The sequence below is a fragment of the Arachis ipaensis genome, chromosome B2, assembly GCF_059453495.1.
Source record: "Arachis ipaensis isolate K30076 ecotype BB chromosome B2, ASM5945349v1, whole genome shotgun sequence".
NCBI lineage: Eukaryota > Viridiplantae > Streptophyta > Magnoliopsida > Fabales > Fabaceae > Arachis > Arachis ipaensis.
Window position 1 is genome coordinate 125,251,709 of NC_142437.1, and position 26,608 is coordinate 125,278,316.

Below are 26,608 nucleotides of genomic sequence, written 5' to 3' on the forward strand. Positions count from 1 at the left end.
TCTCCTATCATTTAAATGTAGCTATTAGATGACTTTAGTGCATAGTAATGCACCTTGTCCAAGAGAGAAGTATCCGCTTAATTAAACATGATCTCTACTTAAGAATAAGCTATGACTTTGAGTGAACCATGTCAACAATGTCAAAGAATTGATTTTTCCATTCAGTCGGCGCAATAGTACATAATATATGTTGATATTGCAACACTACTAACAAGACCTTTTTCTAAAGAAGATTCTTTGGAAAATGTTCCAACCTCTCTTACTCTTAGCTAGCTTATGGAGCTCTTTCCTAATACAGGTGCATTCCTTTTCAAGCTCTGAGACACGTTCCCTCAAGTTTCCACCACCTTGTTGTTGTGAAGGGTCTACTTGACCGTTATTAGCACTCCTTAAGTGACCAAGATTATTTCCATTAAGGCTGTTTTGTTGTTGTGCGTTCTCAAAGTTATGTGTGTCATCAAATAACCAGCTAGATATTGATGTTCTGAGTCTAAGTTGTTCAAAGAAGAGGACCTGCACAATTACTCTGAGTGGCAATCTCTCATTTTGTGCTGCATGTGTGCTTGCTTCCAATGACAGCTTTTGGCAGTTCATGAGTCTACAGAATTGCTCCCTCTCGGAATCCACTAGCCAAGGATGTGCCTGTATTAGTTGTCATAGATCAATGTGTTACATTATAAATATCAGCATATATATCACCATGTATATTTAGATTGCAACATGGTGTTACCTTGAGATACACATCTATAGCATGATATAAACCATCATCTATAGGCCTAGCATATTCTGGAATTGCAGTTGCAAGGGCCTGAAACTTTGGCAATTTGAAATTTACATCAAGAGCCACCTCAGCAAGATATGCATCTACCAAGTTGGCTACTATTGTCATAGGTGTTAGTGAATCAGCTGCACTCGCCAATGGCCCTTCTTCATGCATGCTTATGCACGGAGTAGTTGATGCAGTTGCAGGCAAGTATATGGACAGAAAATGATCTATAATCCTCTGAATGCAATCTGTATCGTAAAGTGTCTCAGCCGGTTGCCCCATGTTTGGAATCAGAAGATCAACAAGCATGGCTTGTTCAAGTTGAGAGCCAATCTTTTTCTCCAAAGTGTCTATGCATGCCTGACTTGCATGCAGAAGCATAGCTGTTCTTAGCATTCTAAGCAAATACTTGGAAGGTGTTACACCTTTCTTACTTGGAAGCATTGCCACAATTTCTTCAACCATAGCTCTTTGATCTGCTTCGGAATTTGTCCCTTGATTCACATCATTGTTGTTGTTCTTTTCCTTGAAGCTCGATTGCCTATTCATCAAGGGTACATATCTTGTAATATAACGTATCAAGGACCCTGCAATATTCTCAGGTTTCATACCTTTCGATTCGAGGGACAAAATTAGTCTCTTGTATAGTGGTAAACTCAACAATGATAGATCCTCATACCACCAGTCATCACCTTTGGTTTGTGATTTATCTTTTTCATTCAAGGAATCAGCTTCAGCCATTGTGGGCATAGGGTCAGGACATGCCTTGAGGGTCAAGAAATCAATGCATCTGGAAACTATGTTGAGTTGTTGTGCATAAGACATAACCTCTTCACATGATTGGAGAGCTTTTATTGTGTCTAGCCAATTGCTGAGAACTTGATTGAGAAAAGACTCTGTATGTCCAATGAGGTTGGATTCCCCATAGTTTTCATTCATTTCTAGATACTCTGCTGCACATCTTAGAGGTACTACATTAGACGCCACGACTTCGATTAGTACGCCGTAGCAAAACCTTGTTACAAGATCGAATGTTTTGTCTCCTCCGGGGACATCATGAAGTTGCAAAACACAGCTTGCTCCTTCTTCCTCCTCCTTTGAGGAGTCATTGATGAGTTTCTTGAGCAATCCACTTCTAGAAAGCAATGGGAACTGCATGCGTGCATCAAGCTTTACATATTAATGAACAAACATACTACCTCTGATCTCTAAGGTGTTGCATGAAATTAAAGCATATTTGGCATGCACCTTGTGGAGGAAAAAAGTTACTTGGCCTACTTCAATGGTAAGATCACTTGGGAGCCCCGTTGTACAATGCCTACAAAATTAACAAACATTTTGATCTGTGATTCTCATGTCTATAACAATTAATCGAAATAAAAGATGAATTTGGTTATTAATTACCAAGATTGGCCTTCTCGACGAAATGCATCAGAAGATTTAGATCCAAGCCTCAAGAGGGCCTCCATGTTATGTTTTACGTAAAAAGAACATTCAAGAGAATAGTAGAACGGAAAGAGGGAGCATGCATAGTGCAATTAGTTGCTGGTGTTGCTTAGCTAGATGATCCATTATTGTGATTATGGTCCAAATTAAACACAAACATGTAGCGAGTCTATAGCTCATAACTGAAAACGTAACCAACCCGAAACTAATGCTTAGCTTACGCACTTCATTTGCCTTCATCATCTTCAATAATTCTTAATCGCTTAAAAAGCCACGTAATTAATTATTATATATTAACATTAAAGTTTTCGCTACCTTGATTCTTATATATGCATGTAAAATTTCAATTAGAATTATTTGTAACTTATTACCAACAAGCAGAAGTGAACTTTATCCCCTAATAAGAGCTCGTTTGGGAAGTAGCAGAAGTTACTTTTTTTGACTTTTGGATTATGAAAAGTCATAATCTCTGTGATTGGTATCATTTTAAAAAAAGCTTTTAACTTTCGGAAAAGTTAATTTACAGCTTTTTGAAGAAGTAGAAATATATGACTTCTCAGCTTTTTGATAAGTCATTCTACTACTTTTTTTTTTTTAAATTAATTTCAAAACAAAAAAACTTTCCTTCTTGACTCTGTGAAAAATATTGACTCTTCACCACCATTTTCACTCAAGGTCTGCTAGAAGCACTGGCCTTTCACCATCATTCCACCATTATTCTCATGCAATGTTCCAAACATCACCATCATTTTCACATAATGATTCATCTGATAAAAGTATTGATCCTCTACCACCATTTTCATTTTCAGACAATATTGCATCTGAACAACCTACTGCATATATTCCTTCTAAATATTTTTTTTATCATTTTATCGCTCTATTTTTTATTATTAAAGTTGTATTTAACTGTAGTATGAAATTTTAGTTTTAATTTTATTTTTTTCACATGTGATTTTATAGCTTGCTATTATTTTCATAGTTAATTATAGCAAGTTCTTGACCTCAATAAAGGAGAAGGGAGTTCTAATAGGAGTAAAATAAAAAACAGCAACAAAATATACATTGATACATTTTATAGTTATTTTTTATTTTCACCTACCATATCATACACAATATTAGTGATTAGATTAGGTAAAATCAACATTCAATATTGGAAAATATTTGTTATCATCGTTATTTTAATATTCATCCTCTTTTGTAAAAAAAAATTATTTTTTGAGTTATTTATCCAAACACTACAACTTTAAAATAAGTACTTTTATAACTAAAAATCCAAACACAAAATAATTTATTTATAAGCTGCTATTAATAAAAGTCATTATGTTTTAAGCTCTTTTTCCAAAGAACTTATTTAAGTTATTTACCCAAACGGACCTAATTACATATGGTCCAAGTCACGAATCTGCCTCCCATCCGTTGCCTTTGTCCTTGACTAATCATTAGTACATGAAATATATTTTACAATTTTCATTCCTTCTTCCACATTATTGCAATCAATTTGCATCTGTTTCCGTCCTCTAGAAGGTGCAAATAGATACTTCTTAATTGTAACAATTCAAGTGGTGAAGCACTTGGTTTTGCATGACTATATAAAGCTACACATGCATATTTACAATTTTCTTGTATTTGTTTCACCAGTTAATTAATTAATATGGTGTCGTAGCTTTTCATTATTTAGAATTGTAATATTACCTGCACAAACATATTAAGTCTCTTCTGTTACTTTTTTATTATCAATTTATCATGGTTACTTTCAACATAGTATGAAAAATCTATTATATATTATATATGTTATTAATATTACAACTAAAATATATTATATATTACAATAAATTTTTTTTTCTAAAACTAAAAAATTTTCTCTTTCTCTCTTTTCTTTTTTTTATTTTTTTCATTGATTCTTTCTCTTATATTTTTTTTCCTAAGACAGTGGCATAATTATTTTATTACTAAAATAATTAAATTTGTTCAAAATTGGACTTACATTCAGAATTTGGGAGTCTCCCATAGATTGCTAAGCAATAGTACAAAACAACAATAGCGTAACTTCGAAAAAATTGAAGGAGTAACAAAAAAATCAAAGATGATCTTTCAAGGATTAGGGCTCAAACTCCTCTGTGAGTGGCGTTGCAGTTCAGTGCATAGCTTCATGACCGATTCTACCACTGCATTGGATGAGCTGTTGGTTTGTTCGAAGACTCTCAAATTCCTGCTTTTCTAGATGCTCCAATAGGTGATAGTAAGAATATTGAGCTCAAAATCTCCATGGTACTGTTGTGCTATATTTTCTTTCATTTGTGTCCACCACTCCCGGAAGGTCGTTGTTCTTTGCGGCGGTAATAAGCAGCTAATGTGCATTCTCTTCCACACTTTTTGAGCCTCAGAACAGTAGATTAGGCAGTGGGAGGTTGATTCCTCTTCCCGGTGGCAGACGGGACACTCCCCCGATGTTCCTGAAAACCTCCGGTGGATATTTTGTAAGACTGGGAGGCGGTCATGCAGCGACTTCCAGAGGAAGATCTTTATCTTATGAGAGATCTGGAGCTTACATAATCCCTTCCACAAGGGGTTTTGTCTGAAATAGTCTAGGCAGCTTTTGATTGGGCTGTGGAAGAAATTGTAAGCAACTTTATATCCTGAAGCAACAGAGTATTGGTGCGTATTACTCAGAGCCTAATGTAGCTTGTCTTCATTTTTCACCAATTGGATTGTTAATATTCGATTACTGATGTCCATATGAAAAATCTCTTGGATGAGTTGTTGGTTCCAGCTTCTCTGTTCTTGATTTATTAAATCCTTCACTTTGAATACTGGTAGTGTTGTGTTAGTGTGCAGGGGTATGGCAGAGGAAGCCATGGCTCGCCAACAATCTGGATATCCTCTCCAGTGCCAATTCTCCATTGAAGCCCTTTCTCCACCACTTTCCTGCCTTCGAGGACACTTCTCCATCCCCAAGAAGGTAATACTTCAACCTTTACTTTCATTACATCATAGTATTTGAAGTACTTACTTTTGAGGATTCTGGCTAGGAGTGAGTTAGGACGAGTAATTAATCGCCAGCATTGTTTTCCTAGGAGAGTAAGATTTTGGGCCCTGAGATCTTTTAGTCCCAAACCTCCCTCACTCTTAGGTCGTGTCATAATATCCCAACTAACCCATTGCATCTTCCGTTCTTCCCCCTTTTGACCCCACCAAAATTGAGCTAGGATATGGTGAATTTCCATAATCAGAGAATCCGGCAATCGAAAACATGACAGAGAATACATTGGTATAGCCTCTCCTATAGCCTTAATTAATAGATGCATGTCTTCCACCAGCCGAGAAGAGGTTGCGCTTCCAATGCTGAGCTTTTTTCCGGACCTTTTCTTTAATCAAGTTGAAGGTAGACCGCTTAGATTTATTAATCGTAGCTGGAAGCACAAGATATTTATCTTGCGTTCCAATGTGATCAATGTGGAGAGCATTAGCCAGTTGGCGTCGAGTCTCCATTGGATTGTTGTGACTGAAAAAGATTGCTGACTTGCTCAAGTTTACCTGCTGGCCGCTGCAACTTCGATAATGCTCCAATAGGTCCATAATTCTTTCACAGTTTGATGCTGTAGCTTTGCTAAAGAGTATCAAATTGTCTGCGAATAACAAGTGGCTGACTCGAGGACACCTCCTGTTAATCTGAACTCCTTGAATGAGTCTGTTTTGCTCCGCCTTGTGTAGCATAAAGGATAATCCTTCAAATCAGAAAAGAAATAGGTATGGCGATAGAGGGTCTCCTTGTCGGATACTTCTATTTGGTTTGAAAAAACTAAAAGGTTGACCTTCCACATTGACGGAATAAAAAACAGTAGTGACTAACTCCCGGATCCATGCTATCCATCTCTCTTCAAAACCCAATTTTTTCATAATGAACCACAAATAATCCCACTCAACTCTGTCATACGCCTTACTCATGTCCAACTTAACTGCTATTTCATACTCCAGTCCTTACCTCTTCTTCTTAAGATAATGCATGTACTCATGAGCAATAAAGATATTATCCGAAATAAGCCTCTCTTTAATAAATGCACTCTGAAACTGACTAATCAAACTGTTTATAATAAGTTGGAGTCTGTGAACAAGTATTTTTGACATGATTTTATAAATAACTGTGAAAAGACTGATAGACCAAATCTAAAATATACTGGTGATTTTTTTTCTTATATATTATTATTAATAACTAATTATTAATTTGATAATCAAATCAACCTTTGATTCTAATAATTTTTATTGGGTCAAGGCTTGAGATGTCAAATGACCACTTTACCTTCATCATAGCTAGACCCTCTTTGATTGAAAAACCTAATTATTATTTGTGGATGTCTGTTTCCATACTTACATTAATTATATTAGTGAAGGGAATAAATAATATAATGGACTCGTTTACTAGGGATTCAGAAAGCTAATATTGGAGATTTTATTTCAAAATCATGCATTTTTTTTCTTTTTTGTCTTTAGGTATATACTCAGACCCTATTGTTATCAAAAGTCTGACTAATTTATCTTAAGAAATCAATTATATTTTCCAACACGAATATATACACACTAAGCTCGTCAACTTGAAAACCATTGACAATCAGACACTGTCCTATATCTACCATTCAATCAAAACTGATAATAAAAAGAGCCTCATATATATCATCCATTCAGATAATTTCTTGAATTTTGAATGCATCAATTTTGTTTAAACGATGAGTTTTTCATATGTTGATTGCTTTTAAATTCAATAGTAATTTTTAGGGTAATTTATCTATTTAAATAAAGTGAAGACCAAAATTATCAGAATACACATTATGCAAACTGGATATCGAAATGCATTTTTTTCCTAAACTATGCAAACTGCGACAGGGTATCGCAGTTTACAAAATACACGTAATTCGCTATAGGGGAGTTGTGGATTACATTGGCGAAAACCATCACATAAACCACTAGGTGTCGCGGTTTATGTGTGTTTTTGATGCATGCATAAACCACTATAGGGGTGCAGCGGTTTATGCTGTGTAAACTCTGCCTATAAATACCAAGATAGGGAGTGGGTTATTTGAAGAGAGTCATTTTCACACTTTTAGAAATGGATAGAGAGGAAAGCTTGATGGTTCTAGTCCACTGTTCTGGTAAAATAAAAAAAAAGTAACATGCATGGTGTTAAGTTCACGGATAAAGAACCGTTGAGCATTTTTATCCGTTCGACTGATACTTTGTCGGATCTGAAGAGGAACATACTGCAGAAGGCAGGGTTAGCTGGGGCCAAGTCGGTGAAGAAGGTGTTCTACAAGATTCCGATGGCGGCCGTGTCGAGTGGTGTGCAGTATGAAACATTTGTCATCGGGTCGGATGAAGACATGTGGGTGTTGTTTCATTGTTGGCAGAGTTTTCCGGAGGTGAGAATACACGAGTTGTTTGCCAAGTTAAAAAACCGTGTGGAAAGTTCCGGAGCTTCAGTGCCAAATCCTCAGTCGACGACAATGGAGGGTGCTTCTACTTCGATGCCTGTCGTTGCACCTCCTACCTGCACCTCCACCTATTCTAGCACTGGCAGATATGTCACCCGGTTTGATTACTGGTTTTGTTGGGAGTGGTGAGCCGGATCACTATGAGGACGCGATGCGGGACTATGATTCGAACAATGAGCCCGATCACATATAAGGGGATAGTGAGGACGAGACTCCAGTGCCCTCACCTGCACCTCAGGGGTCATCCAGTTCTGGGTCCTACCAACAACCGCTGCATTTCTCGACGCTCAATCTGGAAGCAGTGAGCCAACAACCAGATGATCGACACACCTTCGACAACCGCGGATTACACGAGGGCAATGCTTCTGGCGAATTTCAGATTGGTCAATCTTTTCAGACTAAGGAGGAAGCTGTGATGAGTGTTAAGGATTATAGCATTCGTCGTGGAGTTCAGTATAAGGTAATGGAATCTAATCATCTGAAGTATGTTCAGAGATGCAAGGAGTTTGGAAATGGCTGCAGCTGGATCATCCGAGTTGCACTTCGGCAGCGAAAGGGTAATTGGGATGTTAGAAGGTACAATGGAGCCCACACATGCCTGGCCACGTCGATATTGAGCGACCACTGACAACTCGATTACCACGTAATTTGTGTGAGGATATATCCCTTGGTTAGGGCAGATGCAGCAATTACCATAAAGGTGTTGCAAGAAGCTACTGAGTTAACTTACGGATTCAGGCCTAGCTACAAGAAGGTGTGGAAGGCAAAGCAGAAGACAGTTGCCTAGATTTACGGGGATTGAGAAGAGTCATATGCGAAATTGCCCTGGTGAATCCTTGGGATGCAAGCAACGATGGACAGAAGCGTAGCTTTGTTGAAGACTTCTCCAGTGCGTGTTGGTGGTGAGGTTGATGAGTTTACGGAGTACTTTCATTGACTTTTCTGGACGTTCCCTCCATGCGTTGAGGCTTTTAAAAATTGCAAGCCACTTATCAGCATTGACGGAACGCATCTGTATAGGAAGTATGGCGGGACTTTGCTTTTGGCTATTGCGCAAGATGGAAACTTGAATATATTGCCAGTTGCGTTTGCACTTGTTGAGGGGGAGAATGCTGAGTCCTGGGCTTTTTTCTTATTCCACTTGCGTCAGCATGTGACCCCACAAGAAGGAATTCTGGTAATTTCTGACAAACAACGGCATTAAGGCTGCACAGGAGGCACCGGACAGTGGCTGGAAACCGCCTCATGCATATCGAGTGTATTGCATTCGACACGTTGCAGCCAATTTTGCTCTCAGTTTCAAGGGTCAGGATGCAAGGCGAATGCTCGTGAATGCGGCGTATGTGAAGACTGAGGCCGAGTTTGACTACTAGTTTGATATTATGAGGACTGAGAATTCGGCCATGTGTGATTGGGCCAACTGGCTGGAGTACGATAAGTGGACCCAACACCAGGATGGAGGCAGACGGTTCGGCCACATGACGACGAACATATCTGAGTGTGTTAACTCTGTACTGAAAGGGACACAGAATCTTCCAGTAACTGCCTTGTCAAATCCACATACAGGAGGTTAGCAGAGCTTTTTGTCGTCCGAGAGCAGACAGCAAAGGCGTAGTTGGGGTCAGGCCAACAGTTTTGCCAGGCCCTGGTCAAGGCGATAGAGCGCAATCTGAAAGATGCGAGGTGCTTCACAGTTACTTTGTTCGACAGACATCAGTCTGAGTATACCGTGGCTGAGACGACTCCTACCGGTAACTTCTCGCTTGGGACGTATCGAGTTTTCCTCAGAGATCGCACTTGTGACTGTGGGTACTTTCAAACTCTCCATTACCCTTGCTGTCATGCGATTGCATGCTGTGCTTAGTCCCGGTTAGACTGGGCTACATACGTTCATGAGGTTTATACCATGAGTAAGGTGTTCAGCATATACCGGATGGAATTTTCGCCCCCTATTCCAGAGGATCTATGGCCACCGTACGCCGGTCCTATTATCATCCCTGATCCTAACATGAGACGTGCCAGAGAAGGACGACTGAGGTCAACAAGAATCCGTAAACACCATGGATGAGGCTGATGCTAGTCGGCCGAAGCGATGTGGACTATGCAGACAGATAAGACACACTCGCAGGACTTGCCCTCAGCGAAGATCCACCCCCAGTGCCGAGGCATAGGTCAATTTAGGTCGTCAGGATTAGGTTGATCTTTTTCTCTCCTTGTTTGTGTTCTTGTTTTATCTTAGTATTGCTTACTGTTAATTGAAGTTGTATTTGCTGATCGATTCTCTATGTACTAATGATTCTCTCTGGGGTATAATTTTCTTGATAATTCTATGAGTACCATAGACTAATTTCAATTAAATCAATGCAGTAACCTATGTTGCGCTATACACAAGTTAAACTTTCATCCAAAAAACTCATCTTCTATAAAAAAAATGAACTAAGTCTTTATAAAGCATAAACCGCTACACCCCTATAGCGGTTTATGCATGCATAAAAAAAACACATAAACTGCGACACCCCTGTAGCGGTTTATGTGATGGTTTTCACCAACGTAATCAGTGACACCCCTATAGCGAATTATATGCATTTTGTAAACCGCGATAAGGACAATTAGTGTAAAATAAACACTTTTAGAACTAAAAACCTAAACACAAAATAACTTATTTATAAATTACTTTTAATATAGCCATTTATTATTTAAGTTGTTTTTTTAAAAATAACTTAATTAAGCTATTTACCCAACTAGACTTTAATATTACAAACTATAAATGTATAACCACATATAGGTATCATTTCTTTATTTTTTTAAAGACTTCAAGTAATGATTCACTTCAATAATGTTAGTAGTTGAAGTCAATACTATCCAACTTTAAAAATGATTGACATTAGTGAAGTATTTTAAGTAATCTTTTCATGATTGACTTTGGCTATTCAATAAAAAAACTCCAATTTTATAGTACCCGCGTTAAATCATTGTTAATTAAATAATATGCATTAATAGCAAACATAATTAATCTTAATATCACCTTACCTAAATTTTTGCTTGAAAAAAATTTTAATTTAATCCAAAAATCTCCAGACTAAAGTAAATATTTTACATGGCTTTGCCAAATTTCATTTAAAAAAAAACAGAATTTAAGTGCCTAATCTCGTCCACTATTTCTACTGCACAAATGCATCCCTCACTGTTAAAAAAAAAAAAAAAAACATATTAATTGTCACGCATATATATGTTTTGCTGATTCAACTCGCCTTCTTTTGCAAGTTAACAAATTGTCTTGTGAGTTTCAACCCGCTTTAATGACTCTAATTACAGGCAAAAGCATATATATAAACAGCTTAAAATGGTTGATCATAAAAGGTACTATTTTACTGGTCAAAATAAAAAATCTAATGCAACCTAAAGAGTGATAACATCTAAAAAAAATAGTTAGAAATTAAAAAACTTCGGTATATCATATCATGACATAACTGATGCTGTCCTTGCATCAATTGTTTAACATGATATTACTTATCTCAACGGTATTACTTAAGCACGAATGAGACAATAAGAAGATTGTACAGTCAAGTTAAGCCATACCTTATTGATGTTTGAAGCTGTAAAATTCATTCATTGTATCTCTAAACCAATCAAAGCAATTTTGCTCTCTTCTAATCAAATATATGCTTCAAGTGAATCCTTTGTTAAGCTACTGCATCAAACTGCTTTATTACAAATGCCAAATATCAAAATTTTGGTGTTTACTTAATAGAAAAGATGGTCTTCAAATTGAATTTTAGTATTGTGCAGTATAACATCAAAAAAATAGAAAGCAGACTACATATATAAAAGCCCCAACATGATCAATGTGTAGTAGCTACATATTTACAAATGCTAATGGAAGTAGTGGGTCCAACACCCAAGCCAATCAGTAGATAAAGCGGAACCATGGTCTTGAGAAGCGGAACCAAAAGGACCATTTATACATAATTTTGGACAATGAGCTTGTCTCTTTCTGGTATAGTGGAGATATATCACATTCTTGACGTCCATTCTCAACTTGAAAATAATATTGACATTATATTTGTTTACAATTGAATACAAAAATTGAGGACACATCAGAATATAAAAAAAGTACAAAAACAAAAAGAACAATGCTCATCAACACCATGTAAGCAAGCACCTTGAGAATAAATCGACATAAGGTAGATATCTAACCAAAAGAAAAGTGAGAAAAAAAAACAAAGAATGGGGTGTTAATTAAAGTGTGTTCAAAGTCAACCCTAAAGAAATTAGCCTTTTCCTAATTGGAAAAGTCACTAATTTTTCTTCCAGGGAAAGCACAACGTTTCTTTAAACCATTGGAGCTTGCAGCATATTTAGTCGGGAAGTCGCATCAGATTTTCTTAAAAATCCTAATAATAGCTAATGTTCAAATACAGATTTTCTTGTTTTAGGAGGCAAAACAAATTTTCATTGAAAAGTACTTGGTAGATACTTCTTAGGAACACCAAAAATATAGTTCTAGTGAAGGAAATGGAATGCATGCATTTAAATTTTACCTCGCATATGTATTTGCTTTTAAAGGTTGGAAGTGATTCCAAAGTGACTTTCAATTAATCAATCTAAAGATTTCACCACATTTTCTACCCACACCCATTCTATCTTCTTTAACAAACACAACCTGAATGTCATCTTCTAGAATTTATAAGGAAAAGTTTTAGAAAATTAAAAGACAATAATAAACCCAGAGATGAAATCATTTTGACTGGCAGATACATCCCCAAAGTAGTGATATGTCAGAGAAAGAACCATTGCATTGATCATAGTGAACATCTCATATCCTAGTTCGATATGTACTGATCTAGATGAGAAAATGGAGGTTGAGATCCAAAAGCATTATTACCTTATAAGTTTGTCAGGACTCTCAAGCCATCATGAACAAGCTACACTGGAATTCCCTCCCTAATCCCATAAATCGTAAAATTCAATATACAAATCCTAAAATCACAATGAAACTATCTCATCAAAGCATCATATGTTTAAGCTGCAAACAAAAAATAACCTGCTCATGCTCATCAAAATTCCATTTAATTAAACCAAAATCTTTTCTAGTTCTTATCAATGCTTTTAAATGATGAAATATATATTTTCCAAGTTTATTGGATCATACAAAAACGTCAGCATTTGACATTTTAGACAATGGAGAATAAAGAAAAGAAAAAAAAAACAACAAAGCTCGATCTGTTTGAGCTTTGTTTTCTTTCTTAATTTCATGTTCTAATCTCCTTTTAATATATATTTTTTAAGTCACAAACTTAGGAGGAATAGAAATTGCATCAAAGGTTATATATATAACAAAACAGTAAGTTCATAGTTGCACTTTTGTCTAGTAGCCATTACCACGAAATTGAAGTTTAAATGAAGGAAAACGTTGAAAATCATTGCAGCCGCAGTGGTTTGTTCATTGGTTATCTGGGAATTGGGTTCTTCACTTCTTCCTACAGCCTTACAGTGTACATCACAGTAAAGAGTAGCTTCTAGGTCCTGCCAAATTGGCTGTTTTTGAATTTTTCTCTGTATCTATACTTACTGTAAAAATTAAAATTAAATTTTTACGTTTAAAGAAAAAAGTAAAAAGACAAATGTATTGAAAAAAAAAATGCATAAATAAAATACTATAGAAATCCATAGTAGAGGAATAACAGTAAGAAAAAAATAGCAAGATAGTAATTAAAAAAATAAATTTAGCAAAAATAGCTCAGACAACAGTTATTTAATATGGCTAAAAACTTGTGAACTATATTTTCTAATGTATTTGCACAAAGAAGCAACTTTTTCAAACTCTGGACACCTCTATTAATGAAATAAGATTAATTTTATGAAGAAAAAGTAAGAACAATTTTGAACTAAACAAAGTAACCCCTTTAAAGTCTATTTGAATTATAATCAGTTACCTTAAGAAGAAGAGCATTACACACACTATAGTAATGCTTTATCAATGCGTTTTGCATTAGACATCAAGAGATCATCTCCAACTAACTGCACCAACATTGTAATGAATGGAAATCATCCAAATAAGGTTCCTTATGAATAACATCTCAAAGGTAACAAAAGTGATTAATAATCTGAATTTTGATCACAGCAGAACCAATTTAGTTCTCACAAAGCGTAAAGAGCATTTTAGCCAATTTTTTGTTTTAGGCAGTCACACACTTCAGATCCAGTTCAAGTAATCAGTATTGGACTGAAAATAGCAACACAAATTAGATCATTCATTAATTCTGATTAAGAAACCTATACAAACAGCCACAACTTGGCAGTACAATGATGTAGTGGATACCGAAATGGTATCAAATTCTAAAGTTTACATGTTTACTGACTGAATCGAGTTTGAGTTGAGTTTTACTATTTAAGTTTACCTAAGTTTACCCTAACATTGTTAGCATTAGCTTGCCATTTGTCTTTACATAAGCATTCAGAATTTCACCCAATTTGAGAACATGTATAAAATATCAGCTATATTTTAGCCAAGAATCATATTCATTGTTGAAGAGTTTCAATTTTTCAAAGAGTATTTGCCTAACATCAATGTCGTAAGTTTGTTAACATCAATGTTGCAAGCTTTTAAACCGTTATCAAATTCGCCACATCCAGGAACAGATAACACCTTTCAACCATCAAGGCCAATACTGAAGTTAGTGTGAAGCCAACAATTATTCATTGTGAAAACCCAAGTTCAATGAAATTGCATGTATAAGAATTAAGAGGCTCAACAAAATATTAATATATGAAATCCCTAGCTGAGCATCTAAAAAGAAGAAGAAAAAGGAGCAAGCTAATGCTGTAATCCATGAAACATAGGATCACAATGAAAAAACTCAACATACTGTTTCAGATAAAAGAAAAGAAAATCATCCTCCCAGCCCACATCTTATTGGTACAACTATGATAGAGTAACATATATACTGAAACTTTTTTAAGAAAGATTAATATTTCTCTATCAAGTAAATATAGAGAATAGTCTGGTCTAATAAACATAATTGATATGAGAATTGATATGCAATTCTAAATTACATTTCTATCCAGAAAATTCTAAATCCTAAGCCTTTGCAACGAAGCATTAAGAGCATCAATAATTCCATCAAAACTACCAAACTTGGAAACCACCAGAGATAAAATTACTAAAATAACCTCTTCTTTTAAAGGAATTATGGACAATTCCAATCAGAAAAGATTGCTTTCAACCTGTTGTTTCTTAATTCAAACACATAAAAACACAAAGAATTAGTCTTTATCTCAAGGCATTGCTCTTACCAAAGCAGTTCACACAAAAATCATCTATACTTACTGAAAATTCATGTAACCTCAACCGAGCGATCAGTGAGTGGTCAAGTCACTGCCTAAACCAAGTGCCTCCATCTGTGTACTAAGCATTTTTTCTTCTCTTCTCTTCTTTCAGCATAAAAATCCAAGGGGCCGTTTTTTTAACATCCTAAACCAACTGTATCTGCATTAGTCATCACCAAGACCCAAACATAGCATAATGAATAATTTAGCTCAGCTAACCAAAATTGCTAATTAACACAATACTACCTACACCTAACACATATATGAGACCAAGAAGTAAGTCAATGACAGCTTAAACTAAAATTAAATTGCCGCTGAAAATAACAGATTGGCAAAAGATAATCCTACCAATATATCTGCTACCCAGACTCCAACATAGTTTCAGTAGTATGAGCATCCCAAAAGCTTCCCATTAATACAGAACAGGTTCCCATGAATACACCTCCAATGTTATTAAGTGAAACTGGTAGGGTATGCGCGATCTGCAGGAGAACAAATTTTGACCAAATGAAGAACAAATTAAAAACATGAAAAACTGATCAGCTACACACTAATTTTAAATTAGTTGTACAACACAAACACAAAACCTTGAAAAAGTTTTCTCTCACAGATTTTTTTCTTTGCATTGTTGATGATCTTCATTGCTCCATAATTATCTGTTATAGAATGTCCAAAACCAAATTATTCTTAAGAATAAGAATAAGAACCACATGAACTTCTAATTGAGACAATACTTAGTAGATCTCATAATCAATTTCACCATTCTTCTTATATCATATATCAGCAATTACTGATTTCTTCTTTACTCAAAGAAATGCTTACTCTCTACGTATGACTGACACATTATCTGCTGTCTCAAGCTCTTCCAATTTTTCCTGCATAGTTTAAGAAAACACAGCAAATGAATTTAAAAGAAAAATGAATAGCAATAAAGTTCGCAAGAAATTCTGACGGATAACAGACATTTCGGAATTTGCAAAGGATTTGGTTGCAACAAAATTAGATTCCACTTACCTAGTAAGCAAATCAAAATTACAAGAAAGAAAGAAGCCAAAGTAAGTTGTTGTCATGATCGAGGCGCTTAAGTTCTGCAAGAATCCTATGCTTACCTATGCAACTCGTTTGTATATGTGTGAAACCTAAACAGCAAAAGAAAAGCGACAAAAAAAAAAAAATAATACTTGAAGCAATCAGCAAAAGAAAAGATCTCTAATGTTGAAAAGTGAAGTCCAATAGTGTTAGCCCCATTTTAGAATAGATAACTAACAGTAGAAACAATATGCATTTGGAAAAAAGAAGAAGAAGAAGAAGAAAGAAAGAATCTTTTCCTGCTTTTAGGCGCGTGACGTGCAACAGATTCTATCGCCGTTCTATTTTTCCGACAGCCAGTTCTCCAATCTTTGTTTCTTGCTGCGGCGACACGTTGAAGATCCTTGTTCTCATGCTCTTCATTGTACACCTGAGGCTTTGCACCCTCCTCGGCTCCAAGCTTCCAATGAACCCCAAACTCATATTTCCTCAAACTCTGCTCTGTGCTTTGTTTGTTGCTATGAACAACAAAACATGAAGCTTAATAAGAACATAAATACACAGTTTAATAAGAATACATGTACATAAACACTTAAAAAACATAAAGTCTTAAAAAATAAAAGACAGAGTTCTTGACATAGGACTCTGTTTTCAATTAACTACTCCTTGAAGCCAAAAATGAAAGTTATCAAGGAAAAATAAGGCTACAGTTGGTGAGAGAAAGAGGAAGAGGAGGATTGGACATTGTTGATGAGCTCTTTAATGGGGCTCTTTTATCTCCTTGAATGCAAGTGCTGACGACGAACTTGCGGGTTTTCCGGCAAGCTTCTGCTGCTTCCACAGCTGATCAGTGGAGACAAAGAAAGGCTTCATCTGCACCCACATAGGCGATGACATTTGCAACTTCTAGCTCTATTCTGATGAGCGAATGCCCAGCCGTCTGTGGTGACTTGAGACACAATTCCCAGATGGTGAGATGAAGATAAAAATGAGGAGGACGATCAGAGGAGAGAAAAAGAGAAAGAGGGTCGAAGAGAAGAGAGTGATTCTGATTTCTGTGGGTAAAGGAGAGAGAAACTCAGAAATAAATAGGAAAAAGGATTGAAATTTGAAAATTTCTGAAGAACTGCACCCAAAATTTGCCCGCTCAAATTATTGCAGTAGAAAACAGACAGTTAAGCTTATTGCATACCTTAGGATTGCCGAAACCAAATTGGTGACAGAGAAGGAGAAAGTTTAACCAAATTGGTAAGCCTTGTCACCTCATTGATAAGCACGTGTCAATGTATTAGGCAATATGGGTTTATATCCCTGTTTTTTGCTATTCTACTTTTAATATTATAAAGATAAAGATATTTGCTATTAAATTCATAAGAATGTGAAAAAGAAAAAAATATTCGACAAATATTAGAATTTTTTTCAATCAGCTATCTATCTATCTATATCTATCTATATCTATCTATCTATCTATCTATCTATCTATCTTCGGAGTCGGAGCCGGAGCGGCCATGGGTGGGGCATTTGCTGGTCACTTCGGCTTTGGAATCCCGATTCCACAGTCATTGACTCTGGCCGCCCAACGAAGCGAGCCAATCGACTCGCTGGTTGATGATTGATCAGGTGCAATGTTGACAAACATCAATGTTTTTGAATCACCAACAAGATAGGGCTGCAATGCACATGCATACAACATAGAAAGTAAAGTAGTATGGGATGGACATCTATATAGTATGTAACAAGTTTAAGAATCATAGTGCAAAATTTATAGCTTAACATACCTGAAGAAGCTCTGTAAGTATTGAATTCCTGAAAGGAACATGCTTAGCTTTCTTTGCCAAAGCGCATATTACATCAATCAAAGATGAGAGACTGTCATTGATAGCCTGAATATTGCAGCAAAAGAAAATTAGTTACTATCTCTTTTTTATTACAAGCATTAATTACCATTTTGTTGAACAATGCAAATCAAATTGATACCTGATTTTCCTTCAACCGGTCCCCGGTTACCCCACTACTTGAAACTCTTGCAGTTCCAGCAAGATCAATCAGACTTAAGACACCTTGTTCTTGTTGTTTGGTGTTCTACACACATCAGAAAATAAAGTATTAGGACAAAAGAACAGTACAAAGATTTACAAGTGTGTCTCAGAATGAAAAGTAAAAGTTTATCAATGTGTATTAGGAGTCAAGTACCTCATTTGTCCCACAAATATGCACAGTTAAGACAAAATGGCTTCTCGATGATTCCTCATTCATCTGTGTCCTTCCCACAGACCTAAAAGAAGAGAAAGGGAACAAACCTAAAGTTATAAGTAAATTGTAGAACAAGAACAAAAATGTATTATGTATTATGTATATGATAAGCTGGAACTTGGAAGAGAACAATATTTCATTTGCAATTCATGTGAAAGAGCACACAGGTTCTTGCACATCCTCTCTACTCAAGAAATTTCGTTCAAGCATCATATTGGAGGATCCAACATATATAAACCAAACCATACCTGCATTGTGCAGCCCGATTTAGGAGTGAGGAAATATCGTTCATGCTACAAACATCCACAATGGTTAGGTCAGGAACGAATGCGTTTCCGTTTGCATCATGTCTAATGCGCTTCTTGCCAGGTCCACATGGCCTATTTAATAATAAATCCCTGATCTCCCTATTATATATTTCCAAGATTGACACCTACAAATGATAACAAAATATTTCAGCTCCCATTCATAGGTATAACCACATGAAAACCAGGGCAAAGTATACTAGGTACCAACCTGCATTTTGTACTTCCAACCCATATCTTTCAGAGATTGACTAGTCTGGAATATTTGTTCTAGCGAACGTGGTATGAGCCCTTTCAAATCTGGAGCATCAGGCCTGCCCATCATAGTGTAAGTTTTGCCAGCCCCTGTTTGGCCATATGCAAAGATACACACCTGCCATAACAAGCCATGACCCTCTTGTCAATGCAGTTTGTACCAAAAAGAAAAGCTAAGTGCTGAGTATGCCATGTCAAAGTAAAAAATCAACCTTGTATCCATCAAGTGCACTCTGCACCAGCTCGGATATCTCTAGGAATACGTCATTCTGAGAAGCGTCGTGATTAAACACCTTGTCAAATGTAAAAGAGTGCTTCTGCCCTGTTGATCATCAACGATGGCATCGTTATACTTGTTTGGCAAGCATAGACACTAAGTGAAAATCATAACAAACAATAGTAGCAGAGAGAATGGTGCTAAGAAATTTGTGCATATACCATCTTGAACCAATTCAATTCCCTAGCCAAGTGTTTCTGTTGGCGAAGTGTAAGAAACAACCATATCAGTTCCTGTGCCATCATCTGGTAGCAAAGGTCTCACCCGACAGAACACTCGAATCTTTCCTTTTAGGTCCTACAATTTGAAAAATAGAATAATGACCATTGGTTAGAATAACGACCATTGGTTAGAATACATTTGAAAATTAGAATAATGACCATTTACCAGAATGGTGTTCTGCATCTTTTTTCTCAGCTCCTCTCTTTCACGTAACTTCAGCTGCAGTTGAAGTATAGTGTCCTATAAAGAAAGCCCACTCTATTATGATATTCTGACTTATGGTCACATAATTAATAAAAAGGATAAAAAATTACGACGTTGGAAATCTGTACAAACCTCAAGGGCATTTGTTTCTTCTTTGTACTTTGCTAATTCTGCTGTTAAATCCTTTACTTGCTTCTGTTGACAAGCACGGTCATCTCTGATTTGTTTTAACTCCTCACGAAGGCATTTTAGTTCAGACTGCCAGCACAGAAACAGCAGAACTGCATTAGCAGGTGAAAGAAAGAAAGATCAGACTGAAAAAACTTACTTTAAGAGCGGCGGCTTTCTCTGTTTCAAGTTTTCTCCGTGCCTTGGAGCTTGCCGCTACATGTGTGGGTTGCTTGGACCTTTGAGCGGTAAGGACCCGCCACTTATCCTGAATAACACAAAAGAATAAAAATTAAAAACCAGACGCGAAATTTAAAAGGTTACTTAGGGATTTCGTACCTTGAGGTTAACATTGGATCGTGAGGTGAGAAATCGCGAAAATTTGGGATCCTGGAGGATTTTCTTCCAGTTCCCGGAACCATACTTCATTACTCCGGCTTTAAGAGCTTCTTCTTCGTCTTTCTTCCACTTTTGCCTGTGTTGAACCATTTCCGAAACTGCCTGCAGCAAGTGTTTTACCACCAATATAATACTCGACACTTTCAGTAACCTCACTAAGAAGATTACATAATAATCAAGCAAAAGGAAAACTTTAAGTACAAAATGCTAAATGATGCAATTATGCAGTGATTTTCTAAACATAAATGCTAAATGAACACACATAAATGCTTACTCGCTACAATTCTCAATTATTTAATGCATTCAATTTATGTATTTACAATATATATACATGCCATTAAACAAAAAAGTTAACAGAACCAATAATAAATCATTACCAAAGTCATATATAAGTTCTAAAAGAAACAAAATCATCACTGATAAAAGTCTAACAAAAGACTACAAATGAATAATAAAACATAAAGCAAGTAATTACAATCCATGCCAATAAAAGCTTCCTCCAGGGCATGGAATAAATTTGTAACCTAATACCTCTTTACTCCGAGACCAATTATAAGAACAGGTGTTCTCTTACCGATAAAAGTATTTGAAAGCAGAAGTAAATCAGAGCTTATTGAATTATGAAAAAGGGGATGAACTATGTAGTTATGGCTCACAAAGAAAGATTAATGTAGATGTAAGACAAAGCCCTATAGGTCTCAGAAGCATTAACATTCCAAAATTCTTCTTTACGGAGTAGCAAATTTAGAGCGATCCCAAGTATCAAGTCATTCAATAACCAATTTTAGAGTGATCCCAAGTATCAAGTCATTCAATAACCAAATTTAGGGCTTCAAGCAAATTTAATGGCAGGGGCATCTCCAAAGGGAAACAATCACAAGCAATTCAAACCGACAAGAAATTAAATCTATGGCCATAGAGAGCAGACAGCATTTTTCAAGAAAACAGAAACACTAAAACGTCAAAATGTTATATGAAAGTAAAGACCAGCCACAGCACATTGAAAAATCAAAAAATTATCAACATAACCATATCTAAATTCTGCCACCAACATTCAGCAACAAACAAAGCCAGCAAAACCAACAATAATTAGGAGCCAGCAACTACAAATCAAAGCAAAACCAGCAACTACAAAACAAAGAAGTATCCATAACCAGATACGAAAGTAAAGACCAGCCACAGCACATTGAAAAATCAAAAAATTATCAACATAACCAAGGTTCTGAGAACCGGACCGGTCATCGAACCGCTCTAGTTACTGGTTCACTGGTTTACTGGTTCAACCGGTCTAACCAGTGGTTCAACCGGAAAAATCGTTTTAGAATAAAATAATATATAAATTATAATTAAACACCCTAAAATATAATTATAATCTAATATAAATATTAAAAGATCCAAAGTACATCAGCAACCCTAAAACAGCAACACAGTATATTATCGAACAGCAACAATGAAACAGCAACACCAGTACATTATCAAAACACTACACCAGTACATTAGCAACATCATTCAGCAAGGCAGTGATAACACTAAACTAAACACTAAAAATAGCAAAATCAGTACATTAAAGTACTACTAAACAGATACGGTAAGCAGCAACAACAACAACAACAACAACAACAACAACAAGAATAACAAGAATAATAATAATAATAATAATAATAATAATAATAATAATAATAATAATAATAGCAGAAAGAAATTGCTTAGGTTGTAAATACTAAATATACAAATCTAAAAGCTAAGCCTTATATCAAATGCATGGCTCTGGTTTTTCTCAAGTTGCCATGTAGGTTAAATAAATGGTCCAGACATATGCACAAGAACTATTCAGCTGCAGCAATTGTAAAAGCAGCAATGGTAAACCATTAGCAGATCAGCAAAAAAATAGTGACTGAATTGAAGCTATATAGCAATTAAAAACCCTAGAAAAGCAAAAGAAACATAGAAGTTATTAACAAATGCAACTTCATCTGTGTTTATGAACCTGTAAATGGACTGGAGCAAATTTAAAAGTAACAAAATCAAAATAGGAGGACTGGAGCAAGTTATTATTCACAAATGCATTGTTAGCAGCAACAACTAATCCCTAGTCACACTGAACCTGAAATTTCAACAGCAGCAAGTACAGCAACAAGTAATCCCTAATCACACTGAACCTGAAATTTCAACAGCAGCAAGTAATCCCTAATCACACATTCACACTAAACCTGAAATTTCAACAAACATTACAACACAGCAACAAGTAATCCCTAGTCACACTGAACTTGAAATTTCAACAGCAGCAAGTAATCCCTAATCACACTAAACCTGAAATTTCAACAAACATTACAAAACAGCAACAAGTAATCCCTAATCCCTAAACAAAAATGTCAACAATGATTTGATTTTCAATTTTAGCAGCAACAAGAAAATTTCAACAAAAATTTCAGGAAGTAAAGAAAGAGCAGCAGCACAAAATCAGCAAAAATTAGCAATTTCACAGTTTCACATTAAAAATCAGCAAACAGAGGCTCTAGGGAGAGAAGACTGAGACACGAACAAGAACTGAAGAACTGAAGAAGTGAAATCAGCAAACAGAGGCTCTGGGGAGAGAAGACTGAGACACGAACAAGAACTGAAGAAGTGAAAGCTGTGACACTAACCTTCGACGGAGACACGGACGGCGACCGGGGAGACGACGGCGAGCGACGACACGGCGAGCGACGACACGGCGAGCTGCTCCAAGCCAACAAAACAGAGAAGCCACGGAGGACGGACGGAGGACAGGGGGAAGGAGAACGCTGAGCTACAAGAGAGGGCCTGGCCACAGACGACGCCGACAGCACGGACGGCGGCAGCAGTGCGGCAGAAATGTTGCAGGAGGACCTAGGGTTTTGGTTTGGGGATTTAACTTTGCTTCAGAGTAGAAAAACACAGTTGAGCTTGAATGTTTTTGTACCGTGCATGAAATGTAACCTCATGGGTCTATTAAATGAAAAAGATCAGAGAAATGTCATTTAAAGCTTAGAAGATAAATATGTATTTGACATCAACAAGATTTAATTTATTAGTGCATAAGGACAATTTGTGTATGTAAGTATGTTATAATAAAAGGTTACACTAAAATCAAAAGAACGATGTTTAAAATGAGTATAGTGTAGACATAAAATAAGATGAATTGAATTAAAAGAAAACTGATTTGAAGAAAATAATTAAGAGAATATGTATATGTGGTTATGTGGGTTTATATATTAATATAATTATATTAGATGTACACTAAAATCAATTATTAATATAAAATATATATATTAAAATATAAAAATATATAGTAAAAATAAATTACATATATATTTATATATAATATTTGATTTTAATAACAAATTTTAGCATGTATATGGATATTAATATTAGGTTGTGTCCAAATTGAAAAGTCAAAGTCATAGTCACAGGGACGACCCAAGCATAACAATGAGGGGCACTTATCCTATGATGTTTTTAATTTTTGTTTTAAAAAATATAGTTATATATAATATGCTCCCATTTTAAATTTTAAATGACCTCATTACAAATAAAATAAATTTAATTAGCTAAAGTTTTAAATTTATTTTTTTATTTTTTTATTATTTTGACTATTATTTAACCTAATCAAATATAATTATTGTACCGTCAATTCTTTATTCTCTTAAATCCTCTTCTTATTTTTATATTTTCAACCTTCTTTTTCTATTCCTTGTCTAATGGTTATCTTCTCTTCATCAAAAAGTAAATTTTAAATTCTCCAATTTTTTTATATAGTTCTCCATGACTCTATATATCTTTTAATTTCATTATTTTTCTTTTTTATATTTTCAATTGCAATTTTTAATTCAAACAATTATAGTTTAGGTATCAATCTAATATTTTATTTTTTCGTGACTTTATATATTTTATTTTATTCTCGATTTATTCATCCTTATTACTTATTTTTTATCTTTTGTTCTATTATATGTACCTATGTTGCATATAAAATTTTAAAATAAACTGATTAATTTACTAATTTAGAATATATTTTTTATTTTTAAAAATAATGATAAAAAGTATTTTAATTATAATATATAATTAAACAGATACATAAAATATTTTATCTAACATTATATCAAAATTAAATTAAAAAATATATAACAAATTTAATTATTTAAAAAAAATAAAAAAATTGTAAAAATTATGTTTTTATTATTTTATATAAATATACTTTTTATATAAAGACTTAATTTTTCTAGTATTTATATATAATTCTAATTTCAAATTATAAATACTAATGTATCATTAAGCGCTAATATGCCAGTTAATTCAGTCTTTTATTATTAAATGTGTATAAAACGATTAGTTAGGATAATAAGTTATCTATAATTTAATTAAAATATTTTAATTTTAAATTTTAGAAATAAAAAAATATTTTTTTATAAATTATATATAATAAATAGTATTTTAAGAATAAAAATGTTCGCTAATTCTTTTTAATTTTTATATCTCCATATAATTAATAATATTTAACAAAATATATATATATATATATATTTATCTCCACTCCTAAAATTTTCTGGATCCGTCACTGCATAGTCATAGATTAAAATCCGAGATTGATAGAAATTGGAAATGAATGGCGTGAAGTGGGACACAACATTCCAACGCGTGGAAGATTGTTTTGTCATTCCTTCTTCCACATTATTGCAATCAATTTGCATATGTTTCCGTCCTCAAGAAGGTGCAAATAGATACATTTTAATTGTAACAATTCAAGTGGTCAAGCACTTGGTTTTGCATGATTATATAAAGCTATACATGCATATTTACTATTGTTGTCAAATTCGCAAGTTAATTTGTAAACTCTTACACAAATTTATTTCTGAATAGATTCGGATAAACTCGCATAAACTCGGTCAAATTTGCGAGTTTATGGATGAGTCGGCAAGTTTGTTTTGTTTGGCTTTTTTCGCCAAAACGGCACTGTTTTGGACCCAAAAACTAATATTTAAAGGACTAATTTGATTAAAAAAAAATTTTAACGACAAATTTAAAAAATATCTTATCTTTTAAATACTAATTTGACTATTAATCCGTTTTTCATATGTTGATTGCTTTTAAATTCAATAGTAATTTTTATTATGGGGATTTTGGGCGACGGAACAAGTTATTCCATTATACTATAGGAAACTTTTCACATGTACCAATTACTTTATTGGTATACTAATATGACATGTACGGTTCGGTTGATGGTCATTATTTTGTCGTGGTGTGTGTTTGAAAATACCAAAAACATCCCTATTTTGCAAGTTAAAATTACATAAAGGTTTAGATTCCGTGAACAGCTTGTTTTAGCCAAGTGTAGCCAACAATGATAAAAGTGGCTTGAGCTAATGGTTACCGGTTAGAGTGGATGGGCCATTTGTTCTTTTAGGCTATGTGTTTCTTAAAATAAGATAAAACAACATAATAAGAACAAAATATAAAAGACAGAAATATAAAATTTAATTTATTTTTATTTTTTTATTTAAAATATTTGAGATGAAAAATATAATAATAAAAAATATAATTATAAAAAATTTATAAGAATAATAAAAAAATAAAAAATAAGTTGTATTTTTTGTTATTGTCTTCATGTTTTTTCTGTTAGAATGCACAAAAAATACACTAATTCAATGTTTCTAAATATAATATTTTTATCCATGTCTCTTCTATCAAACACAATTTTATATCTATTTTATCAATTTTTAGCAAATCGAAGGTGATTCGATATCTATTATCTGGGAGCAAAACCTACTCATCTTTGTGAGTACCAGTTTTCTTAAAGTGCATCAAAAACCTTTTGATTGAATAGAAACTTAAGGAAATATGAAAAAATAAATAAAAGACTTTGAAAATAAATTGACTGAATTTGAAATGAATTGCATTGAATTTAAATAAAACAGTAAAATGTCCTCGATTAGATCAAAGGACTTTTGAAATGGAAAATAAAAATACTGGAATGTAAAGTTTGAACAGAGAAAATAAATATTGCTTGAATGATAAACTTGCAAGAAAAGTAAAATTTGCAGAAAGTGTAAATGAAAAAGTTAAAACAGTAGAAAGAATCCTACAGAAAAGTAACTCGAACGCAAACTCAGTAAGTCGCTGGGATATGAGTGTGTTTGAGTATTTTCTGAAGCAAAATTCTAACATTTATTCCTTCTATTCTTCTCTTATTTATAAGAATCTTCCACCAATTGGGTTGAAATGTAACCTCCATGTTCATTAATTCATCAGTAAACATTTTTGCTTCTTTTGCTTGACAAAAGTAACCACCAGGAATAGCTTTCGAAACTTGGACCCTTTGATTTAACATTTCGAGCAGCTTGCTGAACAAACGTGATAGTTCTGACTTCTAACTCTTGTCCCGCATTCCTAGCCATAAACTTTTTCGATGCAAACCTTTCTTTAAAGACACGTGCTTACTGACTCTCAAATACACCTT

General features: G+C 34.6%; 1 protein-coding gene and 1 pseudogene across 3 annotated transcripts; both read right to left on the minus strand.

Annotated features, from left to right (window-relative positions):
* Positions 1-138: 138 nt before the first annotated feature.
* Positions 139-13,213, minus strand: LOC107628086 (BTB/POZ domain-containing protein At5g03250-like). Of its 2 annotated transcripts, XR_015905047.1 has the most exons (5): positions 13,078-13,213; positions 12,581-12,639; positions 11,275-11,396; positions 2,015-2,084; positions 1,873-1,918 (listed from the first exon to the last, which is right to left on the minus strand). XR_015905047.1 is itself a non-coding variant. In XM_088504373.1 (4 exons), the coding sequence occupies exons 1-4, from the start codon at positions 2,233-2,235 to the stop codon at positions 208-210; spliced, it is 1,758 nt and encodes a 585-aa protein (XP_088360499.1). In that variant the 5' UTR covers positions 2,236-2,250; the 3' UTR covers positions 139-207. The 2 variants fall into 2 exon arrangements, 1 of the variants encoding a protein (XP_088360499.1); XM_088504373.1 differs by lacking the exons at positions 11,275-11,396; positions 12,581-12,639; positions 13,078-13,213 and adding exons at positions 139-642; positions 2,171-2,250 and having other exon boundaries at positions 731-1,918.
* A 1,362-nt stretch (positions 13,214-14,575) lies between these two features.
* On the minus strand, positions 14,576-23,080 carry LOC107628088 (kinesin-like protein KIN-14D; annotated as a pseudogene). The gene is made up of 18 exons (XR_015905048.1): positions 22,782-23,080; positions 20,077-20,238; positions 19,898-20,005; positions 19,702-19,827; positions 19,531-19,605; positions 19,305-19,440; positions 19,079-19,188; positions 18,823-18,984; positions 18,555-18,739; positions 18,247-18,328; positions 18,031-18,135; positions 17,832-17,936; positions 17,246-17,722; positions 16,039-16,571; positions 15,847-15,899; positions 15,612-15,680; positions 15,373-15,506; positions 14,576-15,184 (listed from the first exon to the last, which is right to left on the minus strand). The product of XR_015905048.1 is annotated as a kinesin-like protein KIN-14D (transcript).
* Between the last annotated feature and the right edge of the window lie 3,528 nt (positions 23,081-26,608).

Excerpts from the sequence above, each read along its gene's own strand:
- LOC107628086 (XM_088504373.1), bottom strand. The coding sequence starts at position 2,235 with ATGGAGGCCCTCTTGAGGCTTGGATCTAAATCTTCTGATGCATTTCGT. Across the intron at positions 2,085-2,170 it reads CGTCGAGAAGGCCAATCTTG|GCATTGTACAACGGGGCTCC; the intron begins GTAATTAATAAC and ends TTAATTTTGTAG. Across the intron at positions 643-730 it reads CTATAGATGTGTATCTCAAG|GCACATCCTTGGCTAGTGGA; the intron begins GTAACACCATGT and ends CAACTAATACAG.